The 22567-nt window shown below is 29.9% G+C and overlaps 1 protein-coding gene and 1 long non-coding RNA gene across 7 annotated transcripts in view; one reads left to right on the forward strand and one right to left on the reverse strand.

The window, feature by feature from the left end:
* The window catches only part of LOC100645181 (segmentation protein cap'n'collar), a 111342-nt gene extending 89082 nt beyond the window's left edge, over positions 1-22260 (reverse strand). The window contains exon 1 of one of the 6 annotated variants that reach the window (XM_012311294.3): positions 21839-22260. In XM_012311294.3, coding sequence (XP_012166684.1) covers positions 21839-21928 — 90 coding nt within the window. In that variant the 5' untranslated portion in view covers positions 21929-22260. Of the gene's footprint in view, positions 1-6932; positions 7324-11089; positions 11266-19023; positions 20373-21838 lie in introns of those variants that run through there. The other 5 variants (XM_003393311.4, XM_012311297.3, XM_012311309.3 and 2 more) reach the window with 5 other exon arrangements.
* On the forward strand, positions 21188-22203 carry LOC125384887. The gene is made up of 2 exons (XR_007223736.1): positions 21188-21399; positions 21468-22203. It is a non-coding gene; the product is annotated as an uncharacterized LOC125384887 (long non-coding RNA).
* Positions 22261-22567: the final 307 nt, after the last annotated feature.

The following is a 22567-nucleotide window of genomic DNA, read 5'->3' on the forward strand; positions in this document are numbered from 1 at the left end:
CGGTTGATCGTGGAAAGTCGCGGGAATATCCAAGAAACTGTAGAAACGAACAGATGTTAGCGGGTCGCTTTGATTCGTCGTGAGCCGCGCTTCTGTGAGAATCAAACGGAGAACTGCAGTCCATGCAGTGCGCGTCCGCCGCGAAGAAACTGCAATTCACGATGTAATCTCTGGGGAACTGGCATCGATCACACGGGGATCTTGCTCGACGTCAAAATATTTCCAGAGACATTTTGTACGCCCCGGGAACGGAATCGCTTGATCCATCGGAAGCTGACCGTTAAATTTTGAATGTATTTTTCTGTTGTTAAACATCCGAAAGAAAGAATTAGACGCGACAGAATCGATCCCCGAGGAATAGCGAGACACTTCTCGAACTTTTGCCGCCGCGTCCCCTGCAATTGATTGCCTTACGATCCTACCATAAAGCAATAATGATACATGGTTACGTAAGAATATCGTATTTGCAGCTTTGAAATTGTTCCTGAGAAATAATATTTAAAAAAATTACATAATAAGACTGTATACAACTATAAAAAAAATATATGTAAAAAATAGTATGAAGCAACGTGCCAATTATTTATCAGGTAATGTACATATTTAATGAAGTATGAAAGTACCTTGGTATATTAATGACCATATTTTTATATACGATCGTTATCTTGCCGTTACTGTTACCGTTTAGACGTTAACACGACACGTTTCTTATGACACAATATCGCTGCCATTCTACGATCCCACGTTCTGTTTCTGGTTTTCCTTGCTTCTTCTCTTTCAGCTAATTGGTTATAGCGGCAGAAGTGTTGCTTTATTGGCCAATTGACATTTACAGATGTCTTATATCTATACGTACATACATACTTTTTTACTTCGATACTTTTATCGCGCATTATTTCCAACGTCGCTTGAACTTCGTCAACCTATTTTACGTTAAATTGCTCGCGCAGGTGAATAAAAATAACGAAAACGTAAATATTCTTCGTTATACGTATGGATCGAGATATATAAACGAATAAGATGAAATATTTCGATACTTGGAAGAGACGAGTGTACTTGATGTAACGCCGGCAATTGAAAGACCAGATAATACGTACGCTGTACAGAAATGAGACATTTAAAGAAAGAATAGAAATGTGACTTATATCACGTTCCTCCCCTATAATTCTCATACTTCGTATTACATGCGTACACGTATTATGCCAATAGATAATAAGAAAAGTTATAAATTCCGTGATGATATCCGTATAAAAAATATGAGACGGTGAAAGAAGGGAGAGTGGGACGAAGGGAATAAGAAAGAGCAGAGAAAGCAAGATCGACGTGACTGGCCGTAGTGGGATGATGGTCCTTTCTTATCGTAGAATAGTTAGAAGGCGTAGCAAGGAGGGCCGAAGAGGCGGTTGACAAATGAAGAAGACGGCATCCCTTTGAATTTATAGGCTATAAAGGAGTGTAAACGCATCCGGCACGAATCAACCGAGTATCGTGGCAACGGTGAACACGTTGCCGAGTATTCGGACTCACGGTGTCGATTAAAAAAATGTTAACGAGCCGGATATGGCTGACGGCAGGAAGGTTAAGGCAAGAATCGCGAATCCACCCCAGAGTTCGATAGGTCGGCGGCTTCAAGGAATTGGATGGACAGCCGATTGACGGAAAGAGACACCGATGTAAGTACCGATAATATCTCCGATATAACGCCTGCATTATGGTACGCCGACATACCCAGACTTATTATACAACTGTCTTTGTTCCCATCATCGTAATTACTGGCCAATCATGGATTTTTTCTTGTTAATGAACGAGAATTCGTCCCCTAGTTTATCATTGACGCAAACTGTCGAAAAGATGATTTATAAAATTGCTTAGCGTGAACTTGAAACGTTTGTTCAACCTCATTTTTATTTGTTTTATTTATTTTATTTTTTTATATTTGATTATTCGAATTATTTCCTCTTTTTTTTTGGATATTTTTTTATTGTTGAATATAAAGTACGCATTTTCTTACTCGTAGCTTAAAAGCTCATAGCGCTTCGTAATATACGAATTGGATTATTTCGTACGAAGTTGGGGGGATTGTAAGACATTGGAGCTTGGTTGATCCAAATAATCCTACGTTTCAGCTACTTGGTATAATAGCCTTGTGATGAAAAGAAAAGGTCTTCACTAACAAAAATTAATTTTCTTTTTAAAGCTATAATAAGTCAAATGAAATTGCGGTTAAAGTGACGTGGTACGTTCCTGACTTTCTCTTCTATGTTTTCTCGTGGTCCTCTCTTTCCAAAGTATTTCAGTATCATTAGTCATTGCCGCAACATTTCTCCTCGAGAAGGGACGCAAAACTATTCTACCTACTTTGTTCGTGATAGAGGGTGGTAAACGTGTTTATGGTAATCTTACAGAAATTCTACGTAAACGTCAAAGGTGGTCTGTCATAACCATCATTTTTCACAATAAGTTGTACATTTGAAACCTCTAGCGGCAGTCTTTGAAGAAACATCAATTGTCGGCTCATCTGACACACAAGTGGACATTTGCGGTTAAATTAATTAATCTGTGAACGTATAATATAACGATAACACCGGAATTATGGTTTTTTAAATCACCAACAATACTCTATAATGCTATACACAATCGCAGTCAGCAGGAACTTTATTATACATAGAATAGAAATTTAATTCTGCATAGAGGAGAAACTTTCTTTTATTACGAATTGAAATGAAATATTTCAATGTAACTCTTAAGCTTTTAAATTCTAGCAGAATTTTAATTCCACGTATAATAGAAATTTTATTTATTACAAATTAATAATAACCAACTTGATATAATTTTCGTGTGTTAAAATCTAACAATACAATTCTAATATTTCGTATTATATTTTCAAAGAGCGAATATGGAGTCAGCTGAGAAAATAAGGATATTAAAAATAAGATGTAGTTTGAACGAACATAGATAATGTATGTGCTATGCCAAGGTACAGTTCTGAATCGTTCCAAAGAACAAGTCCTGACACATTGACAACAACCTGATGCGAGACCACCTTTACTACATCAAGGTGTTTATCTTACCTGTTATCTTGAAGCTACTATAATTTGTCAAACTGAAGCCGACATAACCGAGGAACGATCCTGATTGCTTGTTTAGTTTTGATTTAGGTTGCTATAATGTCGTGATTCGTAGATATACAGGTAACTTCAAGCAATGTTATTTCAGTCAATTCATTTTCCCAATAATATTACTTCATAAATTCAATATTTTACGTAATAGAAATGTCCTATGGAAAGGTACACATATGTATAGGTGTAAAAAAATACACGTATTTGAATATATTTTCGCATTGAGATTCGATATAGGAATCTGCAATATCCTATGTGCTTCCATCGCCACCTATTGGAGCCATATTAACGCTGGATAACAACTCAAATAATTTATACGAAGTTTCATCAACCGGTAACTTATCGAATCTATTCCGGTAAGATGAATCGTATTGGACGAGGACTGCTCGTCTGTGGATAAATTTTACACAAAATGCAAAATGTACCGGAAGATCGTAATACTGAACAAGTGGCATTCGATAGAAAAACCAAGAATCTACCTTATTTATTTTTCTACGCTCTGTAAAATTCTTCAAGTGCACGTAGAAACTTTCGTGCTGAATGAATTAAAATTGTATTATGTGCGTGAATTATATTTTCGTTAAATAGTAAGTATTCGCGATATGTCGGATTTCAGAATTGAAAAATGAAAGAAACTTTGCAAAAGAATTTTTCTTTGATAACGTTGATAACGTAATGTTACCTCCTAAGTCTCTGCTTTATATTTACTATATTCTGTTAAAAACTATACTTAAACTATAAATTCATTAGAGGAGAAACCTACAATGAAAACTGTTTCAGTATTCGAATACTCTGATAAGGCCATAGTATTAAATTTCTTAAAATATTAAACATCGTTTACGTTAGCTATAGGTACATATGTACTTCAGTATCGGCTTAAAAATTCTGATGCAAGAGATATGGCTCATACCCAATAAAAATTAGTATTTTAAGTAACATATTGATATCGCGTATCTTACCAATCTATTATGAATATTTCAATTATTAAACAAGCACTTTTCAGATAATTTCCTCAAATTGAAACTGTATTACGTAACATATGAAAGAGCCATAAACTTTTTATTTTATCTGCACTTTATCTGATTAAATCTTAACTATATAAGCACAATTTTACTGAATCTAGTTTGCTAAACTAATAACGATAAAACTAGCCGAACTAATAGTTCGTGATATTATTTCGAACCTACATATACAGTAAATACTATCTGTTATGTAATGTTGCTTGATGTAACACTGCGATAAAATTGATGTAATGAGGAATCAAAGTGACACAAAGTAGTACAGAGTTTTTGACTTCTTTTAGAAAAGAAACTTTTAATAGGAAGTAAATACAAGAAGAAACATATTATTGTTTGATAGTCATTTTATAATAGTCATAAATCGTTGAAAATCTGAGAAACACAGTAGAGTATCTTTGAAGTATAAAGTTAATACTTTCGTGTACAAAAACTGGATCAAATAACGTTGTATTCCGTCGAATATAAAATAAATGTGATTTTATTACTGAATTTATAATATAATCTTGTAAAACTTGTAATAAGATAACTTCATCAAAAATAAATTATTACAAAATATTAAAAAATAGTGAACTGATATGAAATTATTGAAAAGTTCATCTGTTCTATTGGAAAAATTAATAAACTTTTGTAAGCAATACTTACAATTTCCTTTTATTACCTAAAGTTACTATGAGTAACGTAAGCATATAATATAATCTGCAAATCCTCTTTTAATGCGAAATCTATTAAAATTGGACACGAGAACGTGTTTAACTAGTTATGCAAATTTATGTTTTGCCAAAATCATAGTTAATCTTCTATACTGAAATTCTAATCACTAATCTGATACTACTATAGTTTGAAGCGCGTTATGTATTTAAAAAAAAAAATAGAATTTTAATAACTATTTAAGCAGAAAGTCTTCATTTAACTTAATTTACGATTTTCTTCTGCGTTTAATTCAACTAAAAAAGAAAAGAACAGAACCATTGTGTAATATTGCTGAATAGAATCATATAATTATACATTATATAAAAAAATAATTATTAGTATGTTACAGATATACGATGTCAGGAAACGAATCTTTAAAGATGGAAAACTGTTTAATTTACACCAGCCCGATGATTCTAATCATTGAAGGAACGATCCATGCCAAGAAAATATATTATTGCGCCATGCTTTGCACGTGTCAACAGTATAATCATAGATGCATGTACAGGGTGGCTTGAAAATCACTACCTATCCATGATTTTTTAGCACTTGCAAAAGCTGGACAAAAAAATGTTTCGAACAAAAAGTGACCAGCTTTCAATCGACTACAGATCGTCATATTGACAATTTCAAAAACAAAAATCGATGAAAGGTCAAGGTAAGCTCTGTTCTTTTTAAATAATACATTTTGTTATACACCATTTGATGCATTTTTTTAATTCTCTACAAAAAGCTATTAAGGTACTTGTGTCGAAGAATGATTAGTTTAAAGGATACTATAACTCGAATGTCGTAAAACTTATTGTACGAATGACAAGAAAAGACAATATAATAGTTGTTTATTTTTATGGTTTCCCTTAAAAAAGATTTCTACAAAACAAGAAAGTAGAGGTGTCCTTTTCATCGAAGTAAAATCTTTTTTTTTTTTTTTTTTTTAATTTTCAATATCACGATCTGTAGCCGATTGAAAGCTGGTTCGAAATATTTTTTTTTTTTGTTCAGCTATTGCAAGTACCCGAAAAACCATGGAGAATGATTTGTAGATACGATCGAGCTGTATATCAATAGCAAAAGGGAATTTAAAATCAGAAGTGATATTTACTACCGACAGCGAATCTAAGAAATTAATTTACTCGCAGATAAAGGAGACAAAAAAATCTTGAACAGGCAATATGTTAAAACATGTATATTTATAAATTATTTGTTTTACTTATTCATTTGTGACACTATAAAGAAACACAATTTTATATATGTACAATACCTTAATAAACCTATAAATTAAGATTATAGCAACTAAGAGAATTAACTAAATATTAAATTATTACAATTAAAAATAATAAATTTAAGTTGAAAATTGATTCAAGAGAATGAAACAGAGGAGCAGAATTTTTATTGTATTCCATCAAATAAATGATTTTAAGTTTAACTCTATATGAAATAAAGATGCTTTCGGTAATCTCCGCTAGAGGGTTTCCATAACATTCTGGAATATTTCACTTTTCCAATATCTGACCTTTGCTTTTCAGTACTTTTGGAGTACATTGTTTCCCTGATATTGAACGGGTCTACTATACATTAAGTTACAGATATTTAAATAGTTTTAGCGACGAATCTATCGAAGATCGAAGCTAATTGTCCTTCCTAATACTTCTCCATCAACGTCCGAAAGTAAGGTTATGATATGGCATGTAGTACCTAAGTACCTTCATTTAATAACTATGGTAAAAATGATATTTTTATATTTCTGTATCCTATATAACTAATAAAAGGACTTTAAAGTGTACCGATTAAATTTTCTTTTTATATTGATTTTCTTAAATATATAAATATATAGAGATATTAGAAAAAGAAACATACTTGATAACTTTCGAAAATCGAAACGAAACGAATTGAAAGACCAAGTGGTTTTCTTGAAACAATAAATTTATTTTACAAACTTACTTAAAAAAAAAAAAAAAAAAAAAAAATGATGTAAATGAAGTAGTCAAAATTTAATAAAAAGTATAGAAGCAGATGGAGAAGTCTAAGCAATTCTACACTCTAGACTCTACAATTCTAGACTCTTTCTTTTTTTTCTTTTTTTAAATTCAGATTTTCTTCAACTTACCACCTTAGACATATTGATCGAGTTAAATATTCCGTACAGTTAAAAAAAAAGTAAATCTTACTTAAAAGATATATCACTGTGAAAACTCTGATAAAAACTTCGTTTTCGGTCTACACACCGCACTTATGTTTCACTGGATGCAGAACGTCACCGCTATTTTAGGTTTTGTTTCGTCGAAACTCACAGTTTTCACTCGAACACTTCACGAAATTAATTTACTGAGAAATCAACGAGCAATGCTAGTAGTGTCGCCCGAAAGACACTCCGAAACCAACATCGAATACTTATTGAAAACGTTCGAATTCTTGATAGTATCGATCAAGTAGTGACATCGACGACGATACTACTCAGGAGAATGACTTTAATGACGGCGACGACCAGAATGAAGACAACGATTACGACAGATTGGTCTGTGCATGTGAGGAGATAACGACCAGTACCGGATAGGCATTGGAGTGCTCCTACCCATACCACGAACTGGTTGAATTTCGCCGCGAGCGAAAATCATGCTGTTTCTGGTCTTAAGTCGATTATTGTTTCCGGACTTTGATACGAGAGAAAGTTTTATATTACGGAACTACTAATATTGACCCATAACTAACACTGTCATTGATTCACGAGCACGTTCAAACGCTATGATAAAGATTATGATTGGCCAAAGTAATCGGTAATTACTCAGCTCTGTTAGCCCAAAGAATCCTTATGAAATCTGTATTAATATTAGTCGATTTTTATCTGTGTGGAACATATGAAGATACAAGAATGCATGTAATGTGTAATAATATGTATACAAAGTGTTCAAAGTACAGCACTCATTATAACATTTACGATCACAAAGCGAAATCAACGTCTACCTAGCTTTTTAAGCATCTCAAAAAGAAAAAAGAAAGAAAAGAAGAAAAAGGAATGAATCTGTATAGAAATTCGAAGTGCGATTGCGAGTTTGTAGTAAAAGTAAACTTGTCCTATACTAGAAGATAAAATCGAGTATAAAGTTTGTAATGCGTAATTGATTACGAAATTTGCAATATTTGCAACATTTGCATGTTTATACACGAAATTATTATGACTATACATCAAATTTGTAAAGCTATCTGTTTACGGTGGAAGTTTTGCAATTTCGTGATTATTTGAAACTAACATCCAACTATATGATATTTCATATCGCACGAAGAAACAAGCATTTGTACACTACTGTATACTACTGTGCGAATGGCGTCGAGTTACGTCACGCACTAGCGTTATGTCGGTAATTATCATCACAAATCACAAGTAAGCCGTGGCTGGGGAAATAACCACAGAGTGAGAGAAAATTGGCAGTAAACTTTCAGATCAGTATGTGTGGTTATGATTAATAGGATGTTTAACAAACATATCAAGTTATTGTGCATGTTTAAGTTTCCAACGCGCGGTCAGGTGTCTTAGGTTCAAGGTTTCCCGATGACTTATAAGGCGATATTGTATCGATGTCTGTGATTCAAGGATGAAAATTATAATTTTCGGAGAAGGCATACATTTACTGGTATAATTGCACATGTTTGTCGCTCTTTAAAAAAGATGACTAAGTACGCAGTATAGAAGATTATATAACTTACTGTATTAAGATCGTTTTACTATCAGAAAATTCTTGCGAAAATTATTTAGGAATTAAATTCTTCTAAAAAGTGCAACTACCTTCGTATATAGGATAAAATAATGTTTAATTAAGAAATAGTTACAAACAATGCAGTTTTACGTAATTTTTGTGGAATTCAATTGTATTAAAATTTTGTTGAATTTTTCCTGGATTTATAAAAGATATTATTTAAGAAAATACGTTGCACTAATCTGTGTGTAAAGTAACACATGCACATCTATTAATAATGACAATTATTATTATTTTTTAGTTTAAGCAAATTTGTTGTATAATCAGCGTTGTAATTATGTACGCGTATCATGTATCTAAAGTGGGTACTATCTAATTATACAGTAAGTAATTTTCGGCTAAATATAATATTAAACGTATTATGTATCGAGTGTTCTAAGAATAATATTAAGATATCTTAAATTGCATCGATTTAGATGTACGAAATTCTATTATTAGGAGGGAAGTACAATGAAATAATACTATTTAGGTAACGCTTGAAATATAGCGTATAAAACAATGTGACATTGTTCTTAAATATATAAATATCTGAGACATATGCAATATTTTAATATATCAGAGTAGGTAAAGTAATTTGCTGTACTATCCGTACCTTTCATTGTTTTCGAATATAATACACGCTGTAAATTATTACAATAACAGATGCTAATTTAGAAGCAATTTAAACAAATGTTATTGATATCCTTGAAAGAAAAGTATGAATTTTATATTAGTTAAAAATACATATATATTTTTTATTTTTGTATTTTTATACATACTTACATTGCATAGAATAAAAATAAAATATGTATTACAATCGGAAATAGTTCACTCTCTTATTTTCTATCACAATATTAACAACATTACTGAACTTTTCGATTAAAGTTTGATAATCTTTTTATAAGAAAACGAAGCTAAAATATATGACAGTGACAAACAAATGAATAAGTTAAGTGTAACATGTATAAGTGAAGTATAAATATATTTAATTAACAAAATGTAAAATAATAACAGTAAAAATTGTCATCGATAAATAAGTTCTTACAATAAATCTAGATGAATCATTTTGATTTAACAAAATGATTTAACCGATAAATGGTAATAAAGATACCACTTGTATCAACCGATCGATTACTTCGATCTATCGATAAAGAAAAAGTACTGTTGACAAAACAGGATAATAGAGATACAATGCTTATAAATTATATTGTCAGATATAAATTTATATCGATATAATAATTTAAAAAATATATATAAATGTAGCTAGAGTAATTATAATCTTCTATAAGCACTTTTCAGAACTTTTTACTTTCTATAATTTGTTTGAATGTATAATTGGAAAAAGAGAAAAAAAGCATAAAGTAAAGACACGCCAAATATGCGTGGGTACAATTTGCGAAGGTTACAAGAACATTGCACTCGAAAGAACGGACGTTGTAAAGCACAGAATGTAGTTATTTTTGCAAAGGCTGTTGTGACTGGTTTCGATCTTGTTAACCTTGGCTGAAATCTTTTTAAAACACTTTTCCCAAACAATCTGAAGAATTGCAAATAATCACAATTTCTTGTATTTTTAGTTAGCACTCGTGCATTTTTTCCTATCATTAATTTTTAAGCTCTGAAACGCTAAATGTTTTCACATTAAAATTATGACGACACGAATGTACCGTCACTATTTTGCAATGCTACTTATTTCGTTTTACTGATTCATAAGAGTGTACTATTGCTTGCTATACATCTAATATATGTTTTTATGTTAAAATAATAAATATTAATCGGAGATTTAACGATGAAAATAAGAAATGAGGCGATACTCTTTAACCTCATATGCTACACATGAGATTTATACCTCGTATTTATACACGATAGAGATTTCATCGTAGTAATCCGACATTCGATATATGAAAAACTTACCATAAATGTTGGTACAATAAATTAACAGAACTTTCTTTTAACAAATTTTAAAAGACTCAGTATTATCACACAGAAGAGTAGGATATTGAAAATGTCTAAGTAATGTTCATTATCAAATGAAGTTGGATTAATAGTACATACCTGAAACAGAAACAAAACAATACAAATTTTTTTTATTAATTAGGTATTCTAAATATAAGAATAAAATTCTATGTGCTAGTGTTATATGTACATTGTTAATACGTTATTTATTAGTTTAGTTTATTATTTTAGTTTCCCACTACAAAAAATATATATATATAATGTATATTGTATAAAATAGTTTTATCTATTACAAATTAATTATATATTTTATTTCTTAAAATTGTATAATATTATTCTAATCATTGTCGCAATTATTTATACTTCGTATATGATAAATTATTCACTGATCTTTATTTACTGTACATATAGATATTAAATAATACAACAATTACGAGTGTAATCTTCGAGATAAGCATATCAAACAAATTATTATGTAAAATATGATTTTATTTTCTTCATATAGTAAGCATTATAATTTAAAACACTTTTCACAAGAAAACATTTAATACACGATTAAGCAATGTCTGAAACCTACATCATCATGTACAAAGACAGAGATCATCCGCGGCTGCTTTTTCTTCCTTCGCGCCATCTTATGTGCCAATTAACCGGAAGTAACTCCAATTTAGTAAATTTACGTAGAAAGACACATATACACAACGGCTAACCTAAATCTTATCTCGGGGACAACGCGAGTCGCACTAGAAGATACCCAACTGGGATTCCAACTGGTGAATACGTGCGAGAAAAGGTGTATACCTTTGTTCTTCAACCATATCGGGTCAACAGGGTTATCATTTGCATACCTTTACTATGCTGATTTATGAAAATTTATGGATTACTATTTCTGTGACGCGAACGAAAAATCTTTACGCCTGATAAAGTATTTTAAAATCTTCTTTACAAGTCAATAAATACTCTTTCTATACAGAAAATATAGTGAATAAAATCTGCAACCGAACTTTATATAATAATAAATGGGCAAGGTCAATTACGTATAATATATATATTTTAATAAATACTTGTTATACTGCATTTACGATTATGATATGTATCACAATAATCTAGTGGAAACGAAATGACGTTCTAGAGATAATCTACATATCATGAATTAACTTAGTTTTCCTTCTACGAGTAAAGTATCGCAGTTAAATGTATAAAGTATTTTTCAGCAACTATCAGTAATTTTATGGTAAAGGTTTATCAATATATTTCTACAGCAAATAATTCTTCCGATATATCAGGGAAAGTGCAAATAAGAATTTCATATATTTCGTTCATTATATCTTTCCTCTTGATAACTAAATCAATTCGCTAATAAAATCGTTATATAACATAGTTAACTTGTTACATTTTTTGGAAGTGTAGATGTTTTATTATATATATGTATACATATATACTATTCAAGAAGAGATAAAAATCAAAAAGCTTTCTATCAACGTGTATGTCGTAAGTGCTAGCCAAATCGGTAGCATGTTTTTAATAAGAATTTAATTCATAAGTATAAGAATTAAATCTCGTGGGTAATTTTTTTCATGTAAATGAAGTACGAAAATATTGAATATAGATGCAAACAATTAAATATCTCAGAAAATGTAAGAGATCGGATTTCCGATCAATGATGCGTGCAATCAAAGGGAATAAACGAAACAGACATTTATTTTACCGCGTGATAACCTTGATGAGACATAGAGAGATGATGATTAGGTTCTCAATTAATATTTAACGAATTTTCAATTATATTACTTTTCGTCAGCCATTTTAGAGCCAATCGTATCTTTTTAATGTTAAAAAATACCTTAAGTTTGAGTAGATTATGAAAGAGTTTATTTGTATTTCTCCTTTAAACTGAACTAGTTTCAAGACAACATTAAGAGAGGTATCAAAAAGGGACAATTTTCCACTTACGAACATATGTATAAGATAATTCTCTCCGAGTTATCAACTATCATATTAAGGCATATCAGACAATCTCTACTTCAAATATAACGCAACATTGTGAAAGCGATTGTCGTAAATAGATATTAAAACGTCAAAAAACGTACGAAGAAGAATTTAAGTTTGTTTTGTCGAAGGCAAAAATAAACATCATACAGAACGACTGTTAAAAAGAAAGATATAAATACAAAGTTAGACAAGGCATCAGTGAAAATTTCTTCTGCTTGAACAACTATACAACTAAACGGTTAATACTTCTAGAAATTAAAATACATAATAAAAATAATAAAAATCGAACATTTTAAAAGGGAAACAGAAATTAGATGCGAAAAAACTACGAAGGAGATTTAAAGGAGAATGCTTAATATCCTAATCCTATCGAACTTCGAGGACAAATATGAGAATGTATGCGTTGTTAAAGAAATATTATTACAGAAAGAAGTGAAGGAAAAGATTCATCATTGAAACAAGGACACACGCATTGCTGCTTAAACAATTAGGTATTATATACCTAGCTACGTTTCGCTGCTATTAAATAGTAAAGAAGATAAGCTGCTAGACATTCATTGCGAGGTCTATCATACAAAATTGAAGGCAGACTACGCTATATTTCCGAATATAATTACGTAGAAAAATAAGCTAAACGAAATTATTTGGAATCTTCTTATTATTTTAATACTTGAGCATTCATTATGGATAAGAGGTGAAAAATATTTCAAGCAAAGATTCCTGATGTTATGCATGATAAAAAGTCTTAACTGTGTTTAGTTAAATATATTTCCTTAATATTGCTTAAATTTTAGTCCGGAACATGATTGCGAGCGGAAAAAAATGTAAAAAGATGCATAGTTGTATTTTTATGTAAAAGAGGAAGCCGTTATCGTTACTTTTATAAAACATATTACAAACAATGATACGGGTGTGAGAATTTTCACAGACCGAGCAGTAGCGAGTTTTGCATTTAGAAGATAATGAAACGATGTAGCGGAAAATTATGAACTTCTTATACAAATGTTAGGATGTAATTGGCAATTTTTTGAGGAAAGAAAAAAAGAAAATCATTAACGGAAAAAGCGATTCGACAGAGCGTCAAAGTTTTCTCCAATAGTTAAACGAGCAGCGCTAAGAGAAATTTTGCAAATAAGAGTTTGATTGTAATGAGTGCAACGATTTCAACTAGAATGTGATTCAAGTTTGACAAGAAAGCGGCAAAGAGAAAACCAAAAAAAATATCTTAAATACTTGAGGAAATCATCCCTTAGAAGATATTGTATGAAACACTGTTTGATTTTTGCAAAGACCTAATTAAAATTTTAGTTAAATATAAGACAGAAAATAAATTGACCGCAGTGTCTGTATATATTAAATCAAAGAACGTCACCAGCAATAAAATCATCATTAATTATAATATATATCTTGTTGCGTTCTTTGAACTATTTTTGATCTCCACAACTGTGTTCTTATATTTTTAAAGTTCCATTTGGTCCTGCAGGTCAATGAGATAAATAAAAGTCAAACAAACTGACGTACATTACAATTTTATTTAATCTAATTGAATATATATTTCAATCCATGACACGCCTTAGTCGAGGAAATCTGACCAATTAATTGTACTTCTTTCTATTATGAAACAATAAACCTATTTAGTAGTAGTTTAACAGCAGCTTTATTCTTACGTTCATTTTCGCTCGCTGTTTATTTTATCAATTGAACACAAATGGGTTAATTCTGGGAATAAAAACTTGCTACGAATTCGAAGACATCAACTCCGCCCCCGATGTTTTCACACTAACAGGGTTTTACCATGATTGTCACGAATATTGAATATTTGTTTTATATATACATATGTATATATAGTATTAACACCATAATTAATTATACCCAAAAATGTAGGTTGTAATTATAATCTTATTTCCAAGAAAAATGTACGGCGAAAAATGTAATTTAAATATTTTTGCAATACATCCTTATAAAATATTTTGCGAGATATTACTCTAGACGAAACAAATTTTTTATAGATCGAATACAATCAATTAAAGGATGTTAATAATTTAACTACACGCCGATATTGCTAGCCTGTGTACTTCCTTATGCGTAACATGAGTACAATAAATGAAAGATAAACACAAAATAATAACAAATGTAAGTGACCTAAACGATAAGGCAATACTGTCTATTTCTAAATAGGAAACACTTGTAGTTTCTAAATGATTTGAATTTATTGAAATCTAGATTTTAATGGTCAGATCATTAAATTAGAAATTAATTTTGTAAGCAAAAACTATAACGTTTGATTACTACTATAAGTATACAAAGATAATATAAATGTAAATTAAAAGATTATTTACATATATTTATACCTTTTATATAGGCTGTTCTATTAAAAGGAATATACATAATTAATTCTACCATTCAGAATCTATTCAACCTTAAAATTTATTGAAAAATTTCATTTTTTATTAAAAAACAGAAACTGCAAGGTTGGGACAAATAAGATATCTAAAACGCTTAAACTTTTAACTATTAGCTAACATAAGTAGCTACATCGTGAATAATAGAATTCATTTTCACTGATGTAAGCGCCAATAAATGTCAACGTGGCGAAGCTACCATGTATGTATATCATTCTCATTCTTAATATAAATATGTGACAGTTGACAATGAACAGATACTTGAATTTTAACAAACAATATGTAATGACCAGTCGATCGTGCTAAGGTTATACAGATAAGTGATGTAAAGTTAAAACGCGCTTGCGAAACTCATATTTATTAGAGATATTTTACAAATATAGTTGCAACTTATCTGATTTCTCTTTTGCTCCACATATAGTAAAGCAAAGGCGCGCATGTACAACTTGGGATACAGCGCAATAGAGAAAACGCAAGTGGATGCGGCAGAATGCCAATTATAAATACATGACAGAAGAAGAAAGAAATTATGAGTAATGGTAGCATACAAGATAAAGAGTGTTTTATAAAATCCTTTGTTCAACGAACATTGGACTAATAACAATTGACCCCTTTTATCATCAAATAATATTCACATTTTACTTGAATCTATTAATAATATTCTTATATATATATTTATATAATAATTTATTTTATTATAATTTCTTAAATTAAGTAATTGTTTGTTTTAAATCAAATGTTGATTATTGTTATACAATTACAATATAGTATCTTTTGTATGTTGTATATTACTTTTGTTTTTCGCGTTTATAAGTAATAATAATTGCGTAGAAGAAGAGACACAATATGCTCATTCTCTTTATAAAATATCATCAACCAATTGCCAGAGAAATTTAGGCAATTGGCACAATGCGATGTTTGTATAAACGAACATTGTCTTTTACTGCGTAAAAAGGCAATACATGTGTGTCCTTTGATAATAGATGATAATTAAATCCGTTAAATAATACGCTTTGATTCTATCAGATTGTACCAGACGGCTGGTCAATTTATCGGTACAATATGTGTGTCGCTATTCTTCAATAAAATACATATATGTTTTATTAATGTGAATATTATATTTTTAAAAAATATTATGATATCATTTAATATTAGTATATAAATAGAAATACGTCCGTAGCAAACAAGTAAAAGAAAAGTTATATTCCAAGTATTAAGTTTTAATAGAATTCTTATTTTGTTATCAATAAATTCTTAATTTTTTCTTTTATTGATAATAAACACTTAATAAATCATAGAATATATTCATACGCTGTTATTTCAAGCAAGAATATCTACTAGATTCCGAAAAAGAAAAAAGCACGTTTCGAAAAGCTTTTTCGTCAATTTTCAACGAATCGAGGTCGCATCTGGCATTTTCGCCTCTTTTTTTCACGAAACCGACCAGAAACGCGTTTATATTCGTGTATTTCCACACAATTATTTTTGCAATCGAGGCCGTTGTACGAGAATTCGCAGGAAATTTTGATGATGCAGTGCCACGCGATAAAAAGAGGTCTGCGATCACCGACAAGTCACATGTGCTTATGACCACAATATTTATAATTCATGATTAAAAACCAAATTTACCAATCAAAGGAAGTTAAATTACCGCGATCAAAATATTTAATTACTGTACTAATGAAAATGTTAAATTTCCAGGAGAACGAAAAAAGTCTTTATAAAAGAGAAGCGTAGGGCATCGGTATCTAAATCTGTGACATTCTACAAATCTTCAAGTTCATTGAGTTAGTGACCAGCTGATAAAATAAATGAGAAGAGTTTCTTATATATGTATATTAGAAAATATTATTTTGATTTTTATGCTAATCAACGTACTCTTTGTATCTGTTATTTACAATTTTAAACGAATTTTAAAAACTGATATGTAAAATTAAAATCTCCACAAGTGAGTACTTTTTTTTTCTTACGGTAAGATGCTTTTTCACGTGTAATATATAATTGAAAATTATACATAATATATGTAAAAGTAACAAAATACGTCTTGGAATTTAATAGCCCTCTTTGTGTATACAATTTTTACTTCTGTAGAAAATATTTACCGTTTTTCATGTTATGTAACAGTTAGAATTGGAATGGAATGAAATAAATTGATACTTAATTAAATCGTATGATCCAATGACAAAGGTTGTCTGTAGGAGGAAGTATACACAAATAGTATGCAGAACGTAAGCGATTTACAATACACATATATGGATATTTATCTAATCAGAGAATACCTAATCGATTTACGGACATATACATGATATATAATTCAGAACATTTATATTTAGACAAAATAATAATTAGTTATCTTGCAAGCTGAGGTTTCTTAATTTTCCAATTCATAATTTTAAAATGTTTATCGCGGTACTATTTTTAAATTCATATAAAATTTATTAACTTTAAAAGCATTATTTTTCTTGAGATATATGTATTTAATTTTCTTTAAATGTGATTTTCAAAGTATACTTTATAAAAAAAATATTTCTTGAAGATATTCTAAAAGCATGCGATACACGTCTAAATACTGGATTAAAAAAATAGAAACGCAATTAATTAACCTAGTTAACTGATATGGGTGACCTGGATATTCAAGGGTATTGCTAAGAAAATGGTATAGGTAAATACTACTTATGTGAAACTGATAGAAAAATTGCTACAATATAACTAAAATAACATAAAATAACCTGGTTAAATTGTGTATTTTATTTAATTAGTTTTATTAATTAATATTATATGTTTCCTTTTATAAATATCAATAAACTAAATACGGTATATAGTGAAACAACTTTAAATGCCTCAACTTACTAATATTGAATTTAAATATAAATAAAACGTTTCGTCTTTGTTTTACTGATTTCAAATTTAAATTATTACTTTTGAACGTGCTTTATACATAATTCGACAGAAAAAAGTTATTTAAATTACTTGAAATATTTTGTACCTACATATCAGATAATATATGAAAATACTCTCGTAATTTGAATAGTACCTCAATGCGAAATGAGAACCTCAATACTACTCGGTACTAACACATAGACAATATTCTTTATGCATACAAAATTTCAAATACAAGATAACAATAGTGATTGATTTATTCTAAACAAGTTTAAAAATAAAAAAATTTAACTTTATATTTTCTTGTAAATATAAAATTTTCAATAGTATCAATATAGAAAGAAAATAAATATAGAATATAAAGAAAACGTTATAAGGTTAAAAATAAATGTATATTATCGGAAATATGAATATACTGAAGTTTTCGGCCGACATAACTAAAAATATTGCAAAATTTTTGACCGCTGCAGGTCATTGCAAGGACTCAAGGACACGTGGTAATGTATTTTTGACAATACGATCGCTGACACGGCATACTGTTATTAAGTTATATCTTTTAACTAAATTTTGTTTTTTATTGCGGTAATATAAAATATTATCAAGGAGAGATAATTTGTAAACAAGTGATGAATAATTAATTAAATATTTTCATTACATAAAATAATGTTTAAGTATTTTAAAAATGTTTTATTATTTTCATTTTACTTTTATTTTAAATGCATGGTAACATTAACAAGTTATTATTAAGTTATTATTAACTTATTAACATTATCATACATTTAAAATAAATATAAAATAAAAGTAATGAAATTAAAATAAACAACTTATGTACACATACTGAACTACAAAATATTTTCTCAGTTACATAAAAAAATGTTTAATTAAAAGAATTGTTAGAAGCTTATACAGTTTATAATTTTAAGATAGGAACAGAAAACTCTCTGGTATATATATTTTGTATTATAAATTTATATTTTAAAAGTAATGAATACTGTCATATAAAAACAAATAAATCTTGGATTAAATGCTTTGTCTCAGTATTATAATTACTTTGTTGCATTAAAAAAATAAGTATAATTTATGTATATCAAACATATGTAAAATTATCCAGTAATTTTAGTACTCGCATTAGTATCTTTTACATCTGAATTAATTATAATAATAATGATAAAAGTAAAATAACGGTCAAATTAAAGTTAAACCCAAAATTTACATTAACAAGTATAAGAAAAAAAAATACCTCTTGAGTAAGTTCTGCTGTATTAGCCGGTTCGTCAGGACTTTGCGAAGAATTTGATGGATCAGGTGATGTTATATTCCTAGTTAGGTCTGTAGAAAATGATATACTAGGTCCTGCTATATCAACATCTCTTCCAGATTCCTCAGTGTTTAACAGATATGCATGGATGTCATTTAAACCAGAATTTATTCTATTGTATCTTCCTAATGAATTTAAGTCTTCAAATAAATCTCTCTCGTAATTTAAAAGCATAGAATCTAGGTTTTTTGGATGAACAAAGATAGGGCGATGAACTATTGTATGAACATCGGTGTGCCACCTAGACCCATTGTTTAGATCTAATGAACCTACACCTATGGTTTGAATATCCAAACCAAGGTAGGATTCCGGGTCTAGTCTTAATAAGGAAAGTAGCAGTGCTAATTGGAATAGTTCCTCGTGGTATAATTTCTTTATACACAACATTTTGTGTTTTTGATATTTAAATTATTTCCAATTGACAAATTTATTTATAATCCGAATTAGTTCAGCTTATTATCACAATGGCTTGGCACGTTTTGAGGCAAGTTATCACAAAGAAACAAATGTTCATGTTGAACCGTTGTTTTGTTGATGTCTTGGATTAGTCTGAATATTTAATAACGTTTCCATGACTGTTCACAGATATAATATGCTGACTATGAATAAAATTTTATCCACTACTTTATAATAGGAAATCCAATATCGTGTCCTTAATTATTATCAATGTTATCAAACACCACTCTTTAAATTTCTGTTTTTTTTTTTCAGTGTAATCAATACAGAATTTGAATTAGATTAAGAAAGATGATTTTCAAAGTACTTGCTGGAGGAACTTATTCGACAGACTGTCAGAATGAAAATAAAGATTCGCAGCTCTCTTTAAACAAGTATAGGTCAGTTACACGAACACAAAAATAACCTCAAAACACACACTAACCACGTCAAACTTCGGTACACGTCGCGCACGTCCTACGCATGCCTCGAATTTCGTTTGACAATTCAAGGCGATACTTTTTTGAATTAATACTAACACTTTATTTTCACTGACACACCGTTGCAGTTCCAATAAAAAGTAAGAACTTCGATTTAATTGTAGAAACTGACAGATATACGAACTACCGGGCCTAAGGCTGCCTTAAATTCGTTTCCATTAAATATTCGAGGCCCGCGACAAGCGCCAAGTACCCCCTTACTTAAATCATTTTGGTTTAATGATGTTATAATTCTAACAGTGATAACGTTATACTAATGCAATACAGTGCATTTCACAGAGAAACGAACTAGCACACCTTCCTGGGAGAGATCGTTCGCGATATGTGACTCAGCATTCACTTCGGCAACGTCGTTTCTCAGGGCCGCACCAAGTCTATGCTTCTCCCTATATTTTTCCATAAACGACCAATCCGTTTGTCATTAAATTGTCCTCATTGGATTTAAATTTCTGACGTACTCCATTTCTTATTCCAATTTACGGAATATTAATTTCTTTGTTTCAAATGCTAATGGCTATTGGAATACCATGATACTGTTTGATGATGCAATGAAGATTACAAATTAATATACAAATACACGTGGTACTAACTCATTCGAGGTTATTTACGGCGTAATTTATAAAGTAGATAAACATAAAAGTTAAAAAAGTTCATTTATGCGCGTACATATTTGTATAGTTTAATTAAATACCGGAATTAAGCAGAAGATAAATGTAACGGTTAGCAAAGATATTTTGATTTTCGAAACGAATTATCGATGCTTTATTAAAGTGCAATATATTATACTTACTTATATAACGATGTTATTATTTCATTGCATTTTCACCAGTTTTTCTATTGCATGGAAGTTTGCACTCATTACGTAATGGTTTCGTTAACATTCATTTGCATATGCACAGATATAAAACATATTTTACTATTGCTTTATTCATATATGATTATTTTGATTTCAGAGTATACACAATGAAATTTTTCGAGATTATATCTACACATATGTATAATTACGAATGCTTTCGTTCTTTTTTGTAGTAATAATTATATTTATAGTTATTTTTCTGTCATTTGAATTTATTCCGTTATTTATTATAAAATCACATTGTTTGATTGGATAATGATATTGACTAATCCTACTTGAATAGCAATAATAATATAAATGTACATATTTCCTATTATTAATATGTTAATAAAAACTATATAATTTGCAAGTTAGATTGATAGTTGAAGTATGGAAAAATGACAACTAAGGTATCTTTCTTCGTAGTTTTCATAGAAAACTAAAGTGTTTGTCGATAATTCGATAAATCATATCCGTCTAAATTCCTATATAGATAATTTTGTATTGTGATAAATGTAAATACAATTTGTAAGTGTAGAAGAAAATTCTTTCAGAAATTTGTAATTTGTTAATACATTAGTATTTTTCATTTTTAGGTGCGTGAGGAACAGAGAGAGGAGGAGAGGGAGAGAGAGAGAGAGAGAGAGGGAAAGAGAGAGAAAATGTGTGTTTACGCGTATGTCTTTGAAAGAAAGAGAGGGAATGGAATTGTATGAAATCAAATTAAAGGAACTTCGCTTACGGTCATGTTGGTACACACTGTGCGTAGTTGCCATATTTAAACTGTTAATACAAGTTCATGAGTGATCAAGCAAGTACGTGGACATGTATGGAAGCATTCACATGCAATATTCACGAGCATTCACATGTGTCAATAAGTATATGTATATATGTAAAAATGTATGTATATACACTTACAGATTACACATATATGAACATCAAAAATTTTCAAACATTTAGTATTTACCTTGCTGATAAATTCTGCTAACTTCAGAACTATTACATTGTTGCCGGGTGACAATGGTGTCATACGCGGTAAATCATCTGTTTGAAGCATGTCTCTATTTACTTTTTAATCTTAAAACGTATATTGTTTTAAAAGAAATCACTTGAACACTAGGAAACACAGGGTGGAGACTCTCTACTGGTAATTACCCGCATGGAAGTAAAATACATTACGTCACTTAATTTCGAAAAGCACTCTGCCACTGTAATAAATCCTTCTTCGAAGATATGTTGCGAACTTTCGTATTTTAAGCCACGTTTCAGTTAAAACTCAATGACAAGTATTTCTGTAACAAAATTTTCCTTCTCGCAATGATGCAGTTATTAGGATCAACGCAAAAGCAACCGTCTGTCGTCTCAGTATGAGATAATTGGAATTTTTCTTGGACTACGTCACTATGAGTTACAACCGCGCTATTTGAACATGGCGCGGACAGCAAAGACATCGTTCCGTTACATCGATGTTTCCGTACCCGATGTGCTGATACGCCGGCGCACTTGATTGGCAGCAAGATGTAGATTTGAAATATATATTCAGTATTTATACATACCAAATAACGGCTCTACGTGTTTAATCACTAGAAACTCATTTAATGTTAAATTATTCACTAGTTATTAAGTTTTCATTACTTACCTTGCGACATAGTAATATATTAACAAGCATTATACTTAATGCAATACAGTACCAGAA

Source organism: Bombus terrestris, chromosome 1 (genome assembly GCF_910591885.1).
Source record: "Bombus terrestris chromosome 1, iyBomTerr1.2, whole genome shotgun sequence".
Classification (NCBI taxonomy): Eukaryota; Metazoa; Arthropoda; class Insecta; order Hymenoptera; family Apidae; genus Bombus; species Bombus terrestris.